This window comes from Portunus trituberculatus, chromosome 18, assembly GCF_017591435.1.
Source record: "Portunus trituberculatus isolate SZX2019 chromosome 18, ASM1759143v1, whole genome shotgun sequence".
Lineage (NCBI taxonomy): Eukaryota > Metazoa > Arthropoda > Malacostraca > Decapoda > Portunidae > Portunus > Portunus trituberculatus.
In genome coordinates, this window is record NC_059272.1 from 906392 (window position 1) to 924213 (window position 17822).

The window sequence follows — 17822 nt, forward strand, 5'->3', positions numbered from 1 at the left end:
TGAATCAGTTTTAACAGGACCATTGTCTCTCATAAAACATTAAATGATAGTTTATAGAGGTAAATTTGTTTTTAGAAGTGATGAATATTTTAGCTTTTAATATTTTTGCAGCTCATACTTACCACCACATGTTTATTTTCTACACTCAGGAAAAAAATTATATACAATTTCAAACATAGTTTTGGGAAAAAATATTCTTGCATACATAGCGATATTAAATCTTTATTGTGATCTGTATTGAGCCGCACAAGCTTACAGTGATGCACTTGTGGTATCAGTGTGGCTCCACTGCAAGGCGGGCTGGCTTCCTCAGTACTGCAGCCAGAGTTGTCTCACAGGACTCATGTCCAGAAAGTACCTAGGAAGTTAAAACACACTTTACATCCTCAGAATCCTACTCAGCCGAGGAAAAAAGAGAAGAGGAAGTACGATGAAGATGACCCCAACTATGACACCTGGGTGCCTCCCATGCATCAGTCAGGAGACGGCCGCACTTCCCTCAACGACCGCCTCGGCTACTGAGGGGCAGCCTTCCACCCTCCTCTAAGTGAAGAGATTAGTTGAAACGTGGATGTGAGAAAATATACTCTTATGGGTAGGTCCGGTGCGCTGGGTCCTCATCTCCTTCATGATATCGGCCACTCGCGGCCTCACATCCAGACGCCCCAGGTCCCCACGCAGCAGCAGCAGTGCCGTCAGGTGGTCGCTGCTCATGTCGGGATACCTGCATAGAACACCCTGTTACAGTATTCATGTGGAAGGCGTTATGAAGCCATTACTTGTATAGCACTAGAACTGTGATGGTTGTTAAGTGGTTATTAATATTCCAGGGACAGAGGTCTTAGTTTGTAAACTTTGTAAAAATACTGTCGGGAATATACTATAGGGCTGTGAGTTGTGGAGAGAGAGAGAGAGAGATTTTCAATGGTTATTTTCTGCTCAATACATAACTCAATAATTTGTCCTAATTTAATTTCTTCCAGTCACATTAAACATGCATGAAAAAAAACACACACACAGAGCAATATTACATACAGATCACCACTCATTCTTCACTACTACAGTTTGCTATTAAACTCTGCATACCTGTTACTATTTCCAAACACTTTCCTGTCATCTTTTCTGTCTTTCTGCAATGTCTATGTGCACTTAGAAACATTTACCATTCCATCTCCCTTTCACAAATAAATACATCATTCAGCTTTCACAAAAACATTCTTGCAGTCTCCTTCCTGTCAGCCTCAATCATGCCATATCCACACACACTCAATGGCCTCCCTGCCTTGCCCTCCCTCTCTCCCTCTCTGCGCTGTGTGTCACTGTAGGAAGCAGGAGGAGGGACACCCAGCCAGCCTCCTTGCACCGTCCTTTCAAGTCACCTTTCTTGACACTAGGAATAAAGAGATGTGCTCTTTATTCCCATGTCTCAGGGCTGGCTATACAGTATAGTTATTTATTTAGGTTTACTGCAACATGTAATGGACTTTGCTCTGCCAATGCCTAGTAAAAAGAGTGGAGAGAAAAATATCCTCCTTTGTGCCCCCTCAGGATCACTGGGTGTGAGATGAGCCTGCTAACCACAGCACAACCTACACACATGGAACACTCAATTACTATGTGCAAGTAGTGTTGTTAACCTTTCTCTTATGTATTACAGCTTGACAAATGACCAATTCTAGCCACACATCATCACTGATCACCTACTGAGGGACCAGACTGACCCGAACTCATCTGTCTCCACCTCTCAATGCCTGTTGCTTCATGTCTTGAGATGCAGCACGACACACACACACACACACACACACACACACACACAATGGAGAAGTGGAATGCAATGAGTGATGAAGTTGTTACAGCACATAATGTGCATAACTTTAAAGAAAATTTGGATAAATGGATACATGGAGATTAAGACACTATGAGCCCTGCTTGAACCTGGTACAATACAACTAGGTAATGCACACACACACATACCTGAGATATAAAAGATATATAGATGAGGACAAAAGTTAAAGGCAATATATTTTGTTACATTAAATGAAAGTCAAGTTATCCATTATTAGGACTGCCTTGATATGAACCAACCTAGAGAATCATTTAGTAGTACTGTTCACTCCACAGTATGCAGTTTTCCTATGCAAATAGTTACACTCTCAAAGTAAACTAAGTAATTTCAATGTATCTAAGAAGTAATGGCAGACAGGGAAAAAGTAAATACAGTGTGATGCAGCCACACAGGAAGCAACTGTTGATTCAGCCATCTGGTGCTAACCTGTTCAAGCCTTTGTCACTTTAAGGCACATATGTATTACAACACACTGGAAATGCAGAGATACATCTGCTGTGTCCCATGTCCCATGGTGTGGTGGGGCTGGCAGTGTGCCTCACCACCCAGCATGACTGCAGTACCACACCCCAGTGCCACCACAGTGTAGCAGTCCATAGGCTTTTCATGTCTCTATGCTAGTATATTTTCATCCATATACCTATATTTATTTTCATAAATAATGAAGACTATTATTTGTTTCTTTTACCAAGGGGATTAGTATGTGCAGCATCAGTGTACTTCACTCCCACAGGAAGAAGACAGTACTAGTACAATGTTTCCTCAATAAAGACAGAAGCAGAACACAAGCTCTGTCAGCTCACTTGCACAGAGATTTGTACCCTCTTGTTTTAGGCCGCAGCTTAGAATCAGTTACACAGCAGAAACAAAGAACTCACTCACCTGCGAAGCAAGCGGTGAACTTCCAGGCTGATGAATTCAACATCAGAGACCTTAATGACCTCAGCAAGACCCTTCATCACATCACAGGGGGAGTCAAACTTCACCAAGTCGGGAGCCACCTGCTCAAATACTGTGGCCACCTTCTCAGCTTCCTGACAAGCAAAATAAATAAACCATTATAAACAGATCAGTAAATAAATTACAATAAAAAAAGCAAAATTATACAAAATGTCTTTTACAAAAACAAATACTTCTTAACGATTCAGAGTTAGACATCCACCTATCTGTTAGTGGCTGCACCTTAATGGTCATCACCTTGTAGGTACATAATAGAATTACAACGATGAACTATCCCTCATTACAAAGATGCTCACACAGACACACACAGAATGTCTAATACTACAGCCATTGTGGTATTGGTAATTTTCATGGTGAAGTAAGAGACGGTATCACTACTCACAGAAATTATCCTCTCGGCCACCAGCTTGCGATCCTCCTGTGTCTTGAGTGTGAGTCGCTTCTGCAGGATGGCGGTGGTGTAGCGTATCGCCACTGTGTTCAGCACAAGCTGCACCATGTGGTCAAAGTTCCTGCACAATCAAAATGGAATCTGTTGGCATCTAAAATCACTTTTATCAAGAACAGGTTAAATGTTGGGAAGCCTCCAGCAGGAAGAAAATGTGGATGTTAACACAAAACTGCTAACTCTGTACAAAGGCCTTATCCATCCATGTATGTAGTATGCTTTACATGTGAGGGGCGAGAGAACTTCACTTGCACTGCTCTTTCAGACAGGATGGAATCAAAAGCTTTTCTTATTAACTCCTCTCCTCTAACTAATGTTTTCAGTCTCTTTCTCATCACCATAATGTTGCATCCCTTGCCATATTTTATCCCTATTTTCATAATAATTTGTTTTTTTTATCTTGCTAACTGCATAACCCTTCTTCCCAAAGCCATGCTGGACAAGACTTTCTTCCTCTCAGCCTTATTCTGTCCACCTCTCTAATGCCAGTCAATTAATCATCCCTCACTCTGGTACTCTGAACCTCTCTACCTGCTTTTTTTTTTTTTTTTTTTTTTTTATACCATGTGGGCTTTTCACGGGAATTTATGGGCTAAAGGGGATACTTATTAAGGGTACCTCCTATTTCAAAGCCCACCCGCTAGGAAACCGTTGCCCCAAGTGAGGAAGCCCAACCTACACTCAGACCGTAGACAGGATTCGAACCCGTGCGCTTGGAGAGGGAAGTTTCAAGACACTTTTCCTCAGCTTCTACTTGGCATTACTATGGGAACCAGCCTTGAAATGTGCCTTTTTTTTTTATTCATAATCTTTGTTGTCCTATGCCAGTGGCCGTCTTACATGAAAAAAAAATTAGAGAGATGAGTGGGCCTTTAATCATTCAATGTATGTGGAATTGCCAGCAATGATCTGCGAAAAGACATTAAGAAGATGACAGTATAACTATCAGGATGAAATAGAGAGGGGGTGGGTAAGAAATGACAAAAAAATTATTATTGATATTTTTGACTAGATGCTACAAGCCACAAGATGAACTGGCTACATTCTGACATTTCTCACATATGGAGGAGCTCCTGGCAAGTGGCTAGATGATAAGATGAAGAAAAAAAATCACCTAATTTTGTGAGATTAACATACTTTTGATGAAGGTGAGAGTAGTCATTGAAGTAATCAGAGAAAGTGAGGCAAATGGTGTCCATGGGCTCAGTGTCGTGCAGCCACCGCTGGGTCAGGAGAGCATTGAAGTGGTCCTGCAGGTCCTCAAAGGCCTCCCCCAGCAGGTGGTCACACATCTGGTTCCTCACATGCTGCCAAGGGGGTCCATCACAGTAACACAAACTAAGATCAAGTGTGTGTGTGTGTGTGTGTGTGTGTTTAGATAATTTCAGAAGTGATAATTCCATACATGCATTACCCAGATAAAGACATTTCTTGCTCCTGAGTCTTCCCCCATTTAGACAGAGAAACAGTCTATCATGCACACATACACTAACCTGATAGACATTAAAGACAGCATCAAACTTGGTGGCAATCTTTGTGTCGTTAGTGTTGGTGGTTGTGCCTGGCTTCCAGAACTGTGCCTTGATACTCATCACAACATCCACAATCCCCTGGCAGCTGTTGGCCAGGGCAATGATGTAGGTTGTATAGTACTGGATCTGCAATGTTACCAACAATAATTGAAGATTCCTTGTCACAGTCATCTTATCAAAATTATTCCCCTGGTGACATGACTTAGCAGGGCAAGTGTTGGTGACTGATCAGGTTAGAACACTCATTGCTGCTCACTCATAAGACTCAACAAACCAAGCATCAACTCTCAGTATGAAGGTCACACACCAATGCAACAGAAGAGAGAACCAATCATTACCTGTGAGCGGTCTGAGTAGTAGGTGTCCTTGTAACGTTTGACAGTTGCTTCAAACTTGCCAGCAAACAGCCTCACCTGCTCCAGGCTGCAGATGAGCACCTGAACCTGCACCTCTGGGCTGGGGGAGACACACCACCACCATTAATACCATTCATTACTACTGTATATTAAGACTTTCATATGGATCAGCTGAGCAGCTGCCAACAGTCCCCACTGCCACTCACCTGGTGGTGTTGGCCACCTCCAGATTCTGGCGGATCATGTCGTGAATAAGTTGCGGCAATTCTGTCTTGTAGTGGGAGTCTGGGTCCTGCTGAGGCGGCTCTGAGCGGTACCACTCCTTCTCCTCAATCTCTAGCGCCTTAGTCATCCAGGAGTCATAGTTATTGTTCACATTCTACAAGGCAATAAAAGCCAACACATAAGACTTTTCCTCATGTAAGTCACTTTATATTTTGAAGTATTTCATCTTATACACAAAAGGCTCAATAGTATTTCAAACAAGATGATGAATACTAAAACCACAGGGAGGTAGAAAAGACAAGGAAGTATAGTATACTATACAAACAATGCCACTCACATTGAGGTACTCTGATATAAGGTCCTGCAGCACCTCATCCTCTAGGAGTGGCCCCAGCTTGGCAATGTTTATGTTGAGAGTTGGATGGCCCATGAGCTCTGGTCCGGCATATACATTGAGCACCCAGGACAGCAGCGTGACGTACTCATTGTCCTCCAGTCCAGCCTTAATGAGCTTCACCAGCTGCAGCATCCAACAGGTGTGGTGGAGACACACAGGCACAGAGCAATAGTCACACAACCCATCACACTGACAGCTGCACTATACAACTCACACCACACCACTCAACAGACTACATACACATTTGCTTCTCACCACCCACCTCACTACACATTTTCTTGTGATTACATTATTGTAAGAGAAATTAACAACTGATGAACACACACACAAACACACACACACACACACACACACACACACACACACTGCATAGTGTAGTGGTTAGCACGCTCGACTCACACTCGAGAGGGTCCGGGTTCGAATCCCAGAGGCGGCAAAGCAATTGGGCAGGCCTCTTAATGTGTAGCCCCTGTTCACCTAGCAGTAAATAGGTACAGGATGTAACTCAAGGGGTTGTGGCCTTGCTTTCCCGGTGTGTGGAGTGTGTTGTGGTCTCAGTCCTACCCGAAGATCGGTCTATGAGCTCTGAGCTCGCTCCGTAATGGGGAAGACTGGCTGGGTGACCAGCAGGCCACCGTGGTGAATTACACACACACACACACACACACACACACACACACACACACACACACACACACACACACACACACACACACACACAGATGAATCAGACTTCACAGGATTTCAAGGAATAATGGAGAAGAGCGCTTATGTGAAGAAAATTCTGGAGTTGGAAGGTAAAATTGAAAAACTGTTTGAAAAGTATGGGGGCCTGGAAACGAGTTATGACAATGTATTGAAAGAGTGTGCCGATATGAAGAAGGAAAATGAAGCACTGAAAGAGGAAGTTAAGCTAATTAAAGTGAATTGCGAAAAATGTGGAGAATCTCTAGGAAAAGTGATGGAGAAGCAGGCTGAATGGAAAAAAAGTCAGGAAGTGGAAAGAAAGGAGGTAAATTACAAAGTTGCAAGTCTGGAAAAGGAAATCAAAGAGTCTGGGGAGAAAACTTTGGGCCTTGCTGAAATTATAGATCAACAGATCATAGAAGAGAAGATTGCTGAGAAAGTGGTGAAGGTTATTAAATCAAATGAGACATTGGTGAGGGAAACTGTAGACAAAAAGAGATGTGTGGTGATATTTGGTGTGGAGGAGGATAAGACACCGAGTAAAATGGAGAGAGAAAAACATAAAAAGGTGATAAATAATATCATTAATGTGGTGCAGGAGGAGGAAAAGACCTAGTACAAGAAATAGAGGACTTCCATAGAATTGGAAAGTTCACAAGAGAAGGTATGAGGCCAATAAGAATCAAACTTAAGTCACAAAAGGATGTAGATGAATTGGTGGAGAAGTCATGGAGGCTAGCCCAGCAGGAAACAACAAGGAAGATTTGGTTGAGAAGAGATCTCGGTGAAAAGGAAAGAGAAATGTTAAATGAGTTGAGAAAGGAGGCTTTGAAAAAAATGAAGAGAGGACAGAAGAGGAGAAGAAAGAGTTTTTCTGGAGAATCTTGGATATGAGACTGAGGAAGTGGTTCATAACCCAGAAAAGTACAGCAAGAAAGGACTAAAGAAACTTACGTATGAGCGGAATGTAATGTATTCCAACATAAATGGAGTGATATCGGGATTTTAGAACTCAACGATTACTTGAGGGACAAGAACCCAGATATTGTGGGTCTTACTGAAACAAAACTGAGAGAGGAGAAGACCTGATGATGGTTGGAGAAGGAAATATAATGTTTGGAAAAGAAATAGAGTAGGTAAGATGGGAGGAGGAGTGATGTTGCTGGTTAAAAAGATATAAAGGTGGATCAAGTGAAAGAAGGTATGGGAAAGGCAGAAGTGCTAAAGATCAGAGCAGAAACTAATGAAGGAAAAAGAGGCACTACATAGTGGTGTACGTACCACCTAAGACAAATGCATGGTCAGTACAGGAATATGAAGAAATGATAAGTGATACAGGAACATGTCTGGAAGAAATGTTGGGTGGCTGTGAACGAACTATAATGATGGGAGATTTTAATTGTAAAGAGGTGTGTTGGGAGGACTGGTCAATGGAAGGATCAGAGACAACATGGGGAAATACACTATTGACACTGGCAATGGAAAATGTGTTAACTCAGTGGGTCAAAGAAGATACTAGGTTTGGAGGAGAGGGAGCATCGTCAAGACTGGACTTGGTCTTTAGTACAGAGCCAATGGTCATTGAGGAGATGAGGGTGGAGTGCCCTTTAGCAAAGAGTGATCATGCAGTTTTGGAGTTCAAGGTGATAGATGAAGAGAAATCTAGAAGAAATGAAGAATATAAAGTGGGAAGATGGAATTATGCCAAGACAGATTTTGGAAACCTAAAGAAATTCTTTCAAGAGACAAATTGGATGAAATTCAAGAGTGCTAAGGAGCAAATGAAAAGTGGAAGGAATTTATAAAAATATACAAAGAAGGTGAGAAAAATTTGTACCAATAAGACAACATAGAGAAGTTGGAAAGCAGGACTGGTTTAACGATAGATGTGAAAAGGCTAGAACAAGAAAAGAGGATGCATGGAAGAGGTGGAGAAGGAAAAGACGGATTAAGCAGTGGGAAAGTTACAAAAGAGCAAGAAATGAATATGTGTTGATTAGAAGAGAAGAAAGAAAGAAACAAGAAAAGGATATAATTGATAAATGTAAAGACCAACCAAGGCTTTTTACAGACATGTGAACAACAACATCAAAAATAGAGAAAGTATTGAAAGTTTAGAAGTAAATGGAGTATGCAGTGAAGATCCCAGGAAATGGCAGAGGCTATGAATGGATGCTTTCGGAAGGTATTCACAAAGGAGACTGCTTTTGACAAACCACTGGTAATGGAACAGAAAGGGATTATGAAGGAGTTTCAAGTAACTGTGGAGGAGATCAAGAATATGATGGGGAGTTTAGAAGTGAGAAAAGCTGTGGGACCTGATGGGGTATCAGGATGGATTTTAAGAGAATGCAGGAGCAACTGGCAGAAAAAGTTTGTGAAGTAATTGATGCCTCATTAAGGGAAGGTGTAGTGCCCCAAGACTGGAAAAGAGCTAACATTGTCCCAATCTATAAATCAGGTAACAAGAGAGACCCATTGAACTATAGACCAGTGTCACTTACAAGTGTGGTAGCTAAGATGTGTGAGAGGGTGGTGAAGAATAGATGGACAGACTTCTTGGAGAAAAATGACATACTTTGTGAGTGTCAATTTGGTTTTAGAAAAGGGCGTTCATGCACGACAAACCTGATATGTTACTATTCGAGGGTGATAGATGTAATACAGGAAAGAGATGGTTGGGCTGATGGAATATATCTGGATTTAAAAAAGGCCTTTGATAAGGTACCACACCGGAGACTGATCTGGAAACTTGAAATGGTAGGAGGAGTGCATGGCAGTTTACTAAAATGGATGGAAGACTTTTGGTAGGAAGAGAAATGAGAACAATAATTAAGGACAGACCATCAGAATGGGGCTTGGTGGAGAGTGGAGTTCCACAGGGATCAGTGTTGGCACCAGTAATGTTCGCGGTCTACATAAATGACATGGTGGATGGGGTGTCCAGTTATGTGAGCCTATTTGCAGACGATGCAAAATTGTTAAGAAAAGTGAGATGTGACAAAGATTGCGAACTACTCCAGGAAGACTTGGACAGAATATGGAAATGGAGCTGTACATGGCAAATGGAGTTCAACACGACAAAATGCAAGAAAATAGAGTTTGGCAAGAGTGAAAGAAGAATCAGGAGTATGTACAAGATAGGAAATGAAGACATAAAACCAGTCATGAAGAAAAAGACCTTGGGGTGACAATTACCAATGACCTATCGCCAGAGAGACATATAAACAAAATAATTGGAGAAGTATTGAACTTATTGAGGAACATAAGAGTGGCGTTCGTATATTTAGATGAAGAAATGATGAAGAAAATAATTACTGCAATGATAAGACCGAGGCTTGAATATGCAACAATACAGTGGGCTCGAACTTAAAGAAACACATAAGGAAACTAGAGAAAGTACAGAGGGCTGCAACAAAATGGTGCCTGACTTAAGAGATTTGACTTATGAAGACAGACTGAAAAGAATGCAACTTCCGACCCTGGAAAACAGAAGAGAAAGGGGAGACCTGATAGCAATATACAGAGTGATGATTGGCATGGAAAAATGGATAGGGAAGATCTGTGTATGTGGAATGAAAGAATGTCGAGAGGGCATGGGAAAAAACTAAAATGGCCACTTATAGGAGAGATGTGAAAAAATATAGCTTCCCTCATAGAAGGGTGGAAGCATGGAATAGTTTAGACGTGGAAGTGGTCAACGCAAGGAATATTCATGATTTTAAGAAAAAGCTGGACATTAATAGATATGGAGACGGGACAACACGAGCATAGCTCTTTTCCCGTATGTTACAATTAGGTAAATACAATTAGGTAAATACACACACACCGCGTAGTGTAGTGGTTAGCACGCTCAACTCACAATCGAGAGGGCTGGGTTCAAGTCCCGGGGCGGTGAGGCAAATGGGCAAGTCTCTTAATGTGTGGCCCCTGTTCACCTAGCAGTAAATAAGTACGGGATGTAACTCGAGGGGTTGTGGCCTTGCTTTCCCGGTGTGTGGAGTGTGTTGTGGTCTAAGGCCTACCCGAAGATCAGTCTATGAGCTCTGAGCTCGCTCCGTAATGGGGAAGACTGGCTGGGTGACCAGCAGGCGACCAAGGTGAATTACACACACACAAAAACACATGTACACACACACACACACACACACACACACACACACACACACACACACACACAAAATTGAAAAAGAATAAACTAGGTATAAGTGAGTCGCATAAAAAAAAAAAGTAAAGACTGATTCTAACACTTACATGATTGGCCAGGCTCTTGTGGTACATTCGGACGTACAGATTAACAATATCATAGCTTGGCGGGAAGCAGGGCACGCATAGGGAGCGGATCACCTTCATGTCTTCCAGCACCAGCAGACGAACCACCTGCCGACACACACACAATCACTCTCTCCATCGCACTGAGTAGTAAAGATCAACAGCCCAGCCTTACCCAAACACACTTCTCTGCTCACAATGGAACCACAGAGAGTAATCCAAACACACTTCTCTGCTCACAATGGAACCACAGAAAGTAACCCAAACACACTTCTCTGCTCACAATGGAACCACAGAGAGTAATCCAAACATACTTATCTGCTCACAATGGAACCACAGAGTAATACAAACACACTTTCCTGGTCACAATGGAACCACAGAAAGTAATCCAAACATATGGATATGGAACCACAGAGAGTAACAAAGTGAGTAAAACGCTAAAATACATAAAATCATAAAATACATACTAGAAAAATTAGTACTACTTAAGAATATCACTGAAGTTAGTTATGGAAGTAAATTGACATGATAAATTAAAGATATTGTGAAATTATGAAGCACAAGACACACAAAAAAATGTCACATAAGGGAATATGATTTCAGTAAGACATTTAAGTACACTGGCTTGATTAAGTGTCTGATTTTAAACCCTTGAGGCCCACGGCGTATTACTATATTCATTCTGCTTATCATTTGGTGATTTTATGCAGCTTCAGAAACTTTTGCGGGGTGGATTAAAATAATGAAGACTGTGGCCATTAGTCCTCTGACCTCCATAGACTCTTCCTGATGTCAGTAAAATGGTCTGATCATACACAAATCTCAAGGTAAAAATGTGTCCCAGTATTGAAGAGGATAAATCTGGAGAATGAACCTTACTTCCAGATGCTTCATGAAGTGACAAATACAGACTCACACATCCCAAAGAGTCACACAAGGGAATACCACTTTAGTGAGTTATGTACAGTGTCTGATCTTCAGGGTGGAGTGTAATGGTTACCTCGAGATGTTTGATGAGCCAGTTCTTGCTGTCGGTGCGGTCCTCAAACATGTTGCCTTCAATGCGCTGCACCACAGCTTCTTCCAGCACCTTCAGGGTCTTCTCTTGCCACTTCTTGGGGCGGCCGGGAGGAAGGAAGCCTGATCCTTTCTGCCGCTGAGGAGGGAAAGGTTCTACAAGCAAACATTCCAAAGTATTCACTCGGACTTTTACATGAATATGAAAACTAAACTCTTAACATATGAAGGTCCCTAGCCAACAACTATATAGAAGTGTAACTGCACAAAACTCAACACATTACTTTGAACTTATGGATTTGTAAAACTTGGATTATTCAAAATTCACAATCCTTTTCAAAGATTTTTTTACTTTTAATATGTGAAGTTTATTGGCTAAGAGCTGTGTATTGGCTAGGAGCTGTGTATAAAAGTAGGTAAGTGTACAAACTCAGAAGAACAAAAATATAAACTTAACATTGTAAATATTGGATAACAGATTTCAGATCCCATTCAAATATATTTTTCCTTTTATTTTCCATATGAAGGAAATTGGCAAAGAACTATGTACAAAAAGCAAAAACAAAAAACTCACAAAGATATCAACTGAAACTCAGAAACTTTTACAACATGAGAATATTTAACTTGAAACTCTTTTCAAAACATTATTATTTTCTTTTTACGTCCAATGGTTTTACTTTCAAAGAGTGACTTCCCTTCTTAATTTTTTCCACACATACCTGGAGAGCAAACTGGTCCGCCCTCTCCTCGCGCTCCACAATCCTGAGAGCCGTGACGATCTGGGCAGGTTCCTTCCTGACGGTGTTGAGGGTGCGCTGCAGGATGATCCACACCTGCTTGCCTGGGGCATGGAACACACACATACACACACACAGTGTATTCACTGCTACCTAGTGTCATAAACTTTCTTGTACTTCCCACTCAACACAAAAAACAACTTCCCTTAAACAGATACTCAGTGATGTATTCTGATATTCTATTCAACTCAACACACACACACACACACACACATACACAACCAGTGAAAACTATTCTCAAAATCAAAGAGATAACTAATTGTTTTTCATGAATGTTTCTTCCCACTTATGGTGTAGAATCCTTGATAAACTATCACTAGAATTATGAAGATACCCTTGAAAAGCACAAATTTTCATTAGAATCTATTAAGAGTAGATGACATAAGGCACAAAAACATTTTGGGAAGCCATTTGAAAAGTGAGCCAGATACAGCAGAGTCAGTACAAATACACACCTAACTTCTCGGAAAGCTTGTGCACATCAGCAAAGTATTCCTTGAGCATGCGTGTGTCATTGGGATTCTGGTGAGGCAACTTGTGCAACTCAAAGAGAAGATCATCACCACTGTTCTCTAAGTCCATCAGACACTTGAGGGGGAAAGAGAGCACATGGTAACAGTGGATACTCTGCTTTCAGGAAACAATTTTCTTTCACTCAGGATCAAATCAACAAATTTTCTATTCTGCAAACCTTACTTCTGCTACTTTTTATATGCCATCATCTATACAAGACAAAAAAATATAAGAATCACATCATAATTTCCAGTTTCTGTGTGTAAATATCCAGGGATTTCACGATTTTGTGTGTTTGGAATGTGATTTTGAATAACACAAGGTAAAAAATTTTGTCATATTTTCATATTACACAGATTATTCAAAATAACAAACTGTCAAGAAAATCAAGTTGTGTGGCCGGTTTAGTTCCATGGTGTGGACACAAGCCTGGGGCCGTATTCTACAAACTGTCGTCATAACTAGTGACGCAGTCATAGCGAGACATAATAACGTATGTTAGACACAAGTTCACCTATGATAGGCTCTAGCCTTGCGACACGGTGATAAGTGGTGAGACAGGGCAAACCCTGTTACACCATCTCCAATGACCGTCTAAACTCTTGTCAACACTGAGGGAGCATGGCTGTATATACCATAACACCATTCCCAACAGTTTTTATCATTAATTTAATGATAAATATCATTAATGATGACTAAATAATGTCCTTCTTTGATGCAATAATGTATCATAATTAATAACTGTCAGGAGCAATACGATCAGTTTTCCCTAAACCCAAACAAACCTTGCCCCACGTGGCTTGCATGTGTCAGGCTGTCGGGTGTAGTCTTCTCCTATTTATCATGTTTCTTTTGCTTGGATACTGTCTAACTATTCCAAAAAGTAGTAATATAATGTCAAAATCATTTTGATCACAGAAAATTATGTCAAGAACCAATTTCTTTCTATATATCTCAAGCTGACAAATTGTGAGCCTTAAGGGGGTCAGGGGAGTGACAGTCAGGAATCCTGTGAGAGTTGACGATAACTATGCAGAATATGGGCCCAATAAGTGTCACCAGGTGTTCCCCATGTGTACTGCCAACACACTGTATTCTTCAGCTTAATGTCAGCTGAATGCAATCCTTCACACTTGGTATGTACTGCACAGTTTAGTTCAGTAATCATGTTCACTTTATGCCATTTTTACATTACACGATCCCTTCAGGAACACATCCCTCACATGATTCGCGAAATCCCTGAATGTGGGAGAAGCATTTATGTTCCGGATCTGCACACTTACACAAATACACACAAGTACACTCAACAAATGCACACCTGGTGGGCATACAGCAGTCGTCCATCACCAATCCACTTTTCTGTCTTCTTCACAGACTCCGGCACAGTAAAGATGTGTTTCAGGTTCTCCATGGCGGCAGCATACTGGGAGTGCCGCACATACTCTGCCCGGCACTCGTTCAGGTCCTTGCTGAGCTCAGGCACTCGCACCAGACTGCTCTCCACCTCACCCAGGCTGCCGAGACATACTACTATTGCTGACCTCCATACACACTCATTTGTAAACTACCAGTTTACTACTACTACCAGTAGTAGTAGTAGTAGTAGTAGTAGTAGTAGTAGTAGTAGTAGTAGTAGTAGTAGTAGTAGTAGTAGTAGTAGTAGTAGTAGTAGCAGAAATGGTATAGTAATACTTAAAGCAATAGCAAAAATAAGGTGGTGGTGGTAGTAGTAGTAGTAGTAGTAGTAGTAGTAGTAGTAGTAGTAGTAGTAGTAGTAGTAGTATAAAAAGCAGAAGAGCATCAGTAATATTTTTGTGTTATATCCCAGTAATATCTGTAACCAGCACAGATCACAAAGGTAGTAGTGAGTGTTCCCTGTTTACTATTCCTTGTGTGATAGGTTGTTAGGAGCTCTGTCTCTGCCTATACTTTTCATGCTATTCTATGGGGAACAGGCTTACCAGGTCTTGATTTCCCTGAGGTCAGTGAGAGCAGACTGCAGCTGAGTCAGTCCGGTGCGCACCCCATCCAGCTGACTCTGCATGGCTGTCTTTAGCATGGCCTCCACAGATGCCTGTAAGTATATTCCCATCTTTATTGTTGTTATTAACATGATTATTATTACTTGTACACTTATCTATTTCTCAACTTATTCATGCTATTTGGTGCATTGGTCCTTACTCACTAACCACTCTTGGGCATTTTGTCTTGTTCTACAGCAACCTTCAAACATTATACAGGCTAGAAATTACAAGACCTATTCTTTTCACCCCTTTCTTTCTTCAAAGTACTGCAATTATAAAGATTTTTGACAATGCTTTCAATGCTATGAATTACTGCATACTGTATACATATAATCTGACTGCTTAAAATGTACAATCCAGATGGTATCAATCATTAAGTTAAATGAAGCATGCCTGAGTTAGTTAATTATCTGGGCCAATGTATCAGCAGTGTGTTGGCTTTCCTACACTTGGTCTTCCTTGTTGTGGTGACTGAGGAAGCCCACCTGGCAAGACAACCAGTGATATAACAAGGAAGCGGAAAGACAGAGAAGAATGAGTCAACAATGTACCAAGAGCAAGGCAAAGCTAGCTCTTAGATCAGTTGGCACAGCACCTTCTTGCGTTGCACTCTGCGACGGTACTGCTCCACCTTCTGCAGCTGATCCGGCCGCTGCAGCATGTTCTCTACCAGCAGTGTGGCGCGCTTCATCGCCTCACACTCCGCCTCACCCACATCCATGTTGCTCCCTTTCATACACTCTGAGGGTGGGAGCAATGTGTCAGCAAAAACCCAGTAATGTGTAAGTTTTAAGTCCAAACAACTACCTTCCTCATTGTCACAAGCTCTGAGGATGGAAGCAGTGTGTTGGCGAGTCCAGTAAGGTGCAAACCTTAACTGGGATGCAGCAAAAAAAAAAGGTGATGGTAAAAATTTACAACAGGTTCTTGCCTTTCAAAAAACCAGTTTATCTCTTAACTTTTTTATGTGAAATTAGGTCTATTTCAGATTTGCTGACCAGCTTGTACACCAAAACAACCTAACCCTAAACCTAATCTAACTGTTTCTGGTGGGATGTGTTGATTTTCCAAAGCATCAACTTCAGTCAGCACCACAAAAAAAAGTCATAAACATAAAATATGATGAATATCTGTCATGCATTACTGACAAGGACTAACAGCAACCATTAACTGTATATGTACAAACCTACACAAAAGTGTGTAATATCACCAATATTCACCAGAATATCACAATATATAACAATGGACCAATAACCAAAAGTTGGTAACACCGTAGTATAGACATGCTGTCACTTAGTTCTCAGCAGTGTGGTTAGTGGGATGACAGTAGTCACCAGACCAGAATTTTGCCAATCTAGGAAAAGAACTCTCCCCCAACCTCTCTCTCTTGATATTTTATTCATAGCATCATAATCATAATATTCTGTAGCCCGACAAGGAAGAAGAACAAAAACGATATCTCTTATACTATTAAGACTGTGTGTGTGTATGAAACAATCTCTCTCTCTGTAATCTAATTAAAGCCGACTCTAATCATGACTTCTAAATGCACAGTACAGTATCGTGATCATGATATTCTGTACTCTGACAAGGGAGAAGAGCAAAAACAATATCTCTGTTACACTATCGTAAACATGATATTCTTTTGCTAGATTGGCAACAGTGAATATCTGGCTAAGATCTGGCAACTCCTGGCATCCCCAAACCGCGCCAGCTGAGAGATAAGTGACGGGATGTGTATACTATGGTAGTGCCCAAAGGTTTCTGTAAGTAATACTAAAATAACTAAGTGTTCTCACCTGAGTGTTTGGTTTGGCTAACATTAACAAACTGATTTCACTGCTGATCCTTTCAGTGAACAGATCAAGAGTCAAAATGCATATCATATACTACTTATCCAGGAATTAATAGTCAATATGTGAAAATTAGTAGGCAAAGGTTACCTACATAATCTGCTGAATTGCATAACCTGGACACCATTACAGGGAGCGGTAGCAGTTCACCTGGCGGGACAGCGAGGCGAGGCGTGGGGCGGCTGGCCGGGCAGAGGGCAGCAGGTGATGGCCACACTTGTTAGGGTCCCAGAGAAAACCTTACACCGCCTTTCCTTCTGTTACCCAATGTCTCATCTCGCTGCACTACTTGGCTGGCTCTTCTAACTCCTCTGTTCCTCCCTGGTGACTGGCTGCACACTCCTCTCCTCCACAGTGCTTGGCTGGGACGGCGGACAGTAGACTGCAGTTATGAACCAGTCGCGCCTCACCGATCAGCTGTCAGTGCAGGAAGACTGACACTCCCACCACCACCCTCTCCCCAACCTAACTTGATTTTGATCTTGATGTGCAGGTGGCTCGGATCTCAACTCCTGTAGAGGACAAGCAAGAGACATGCAGAAAAAAGAGCAGTATCATGTTCACTAATCATCTTTACGTTTAGCACGCTACATTTTCTCCAGAAACTTCTTCACATCCTCAATCATCCTTTCACTTTTCTCTCTACCGTAGTCTAGGGTCCACAGACCCCCCCCCCTCCCCCAGCAGCAATATCATCCATTCCCTTCCTGTCTTAAAAATACAATATGGCTCATAAGTTCCAATATAGGTGAGCTTTTTTTTTAATATTATAAAGAAAATGTTGGTATCGAATTATGGAGTGTATGACATGATAAGACATAACAGCTCTGCCGCTTAATTCATGCTTTCAAGGATTATTACTCATCATCAGCATCATACCTTCTGCTGCCTACAC

The 17822-nt window shown here is 41.5% G+C and overlaps 2 protein-coding genes across 3 annotated transcripts in view; one reads left to right on the forward strand and one right to left on the reverse strand.

Moving 5' to 3' along the window:
• LOC123505880 (kanadaptin-like) overlaps window positions 1-2517 on the forward strand; it is a 13706-nt gene extending 11189 nt beyond the window's left edge. For both annotated transcript variants that reach the window (XM_045257692.1, XM_045257693.1), the window contains exon 13: window positions 391-2517. In XM_045257692.1, the coding sequence (XP_045113627.1) occupies window positions 391-522 (132 nt within the window). In that variant the 3' untranslated portion in view covers window positions 523-2517. The remainder of the gene's footprint in view (window positions 1-390) is intronic.
• On the reverse strand, window positions 203-17381 carry LOC123505881 (exocyst complex component 3-like). The gene is made up of 16 exons (XM_045257694.1): window positions 17078-17381; window positions 15670-15815; window positions 15012-15124; window positions 14369-14564; window positions 12993-13125; window positions 12460-12581; window positions 11724-11879; window positions 10706-10831; window positions 5705-5887; window positions 5349-5521; window positions 5125-5242; window positions 4748-4912; window positions 4392-4561; window positions 3189-3318; window positions 2729-2880; window positions 203-724 (listed from the first exon to the last, which is right to left on the reverse strand). Exons 2-16 carry the CDS (start codon window positions 15808-15810, stop codon window positions 544-546), a joined length of 2259 nt encoding a protein of 752 aa, XP_045113629.1. The 5' UTR covers window positions 15811-15815; window positions 17078-17381; the 3' UTR covers window positions 203-543.
• Between the last annotated feature and the right edge of the window lie 441 nt (window positions 17382-17822).

Bases quoted from the DNA above. Each gene is read 5' to 3' on its own strand.
- LOC123505881 (XM_045257694.1), bottom strand. From the start codon at position 15,810: ATGAAAGGGAGCAACATGGATGTGGGTGAGGCGGAGTGTGAGGCGATG. The intron at 13,126-14,368 runs GTGTGCATTTGT...TTCCCCCTCAAG, and splicing joins GACTGCTGTATGCCCACCAG to TGTCTGATGGACTTAGAGAA. The intron at 4,913-5,124 runs GTAATGATTGGT...GTAACATTGCAG, and splicing joins ACTACTCAGACCGCTCACAG to ATCCAGTACTATACAACCTA.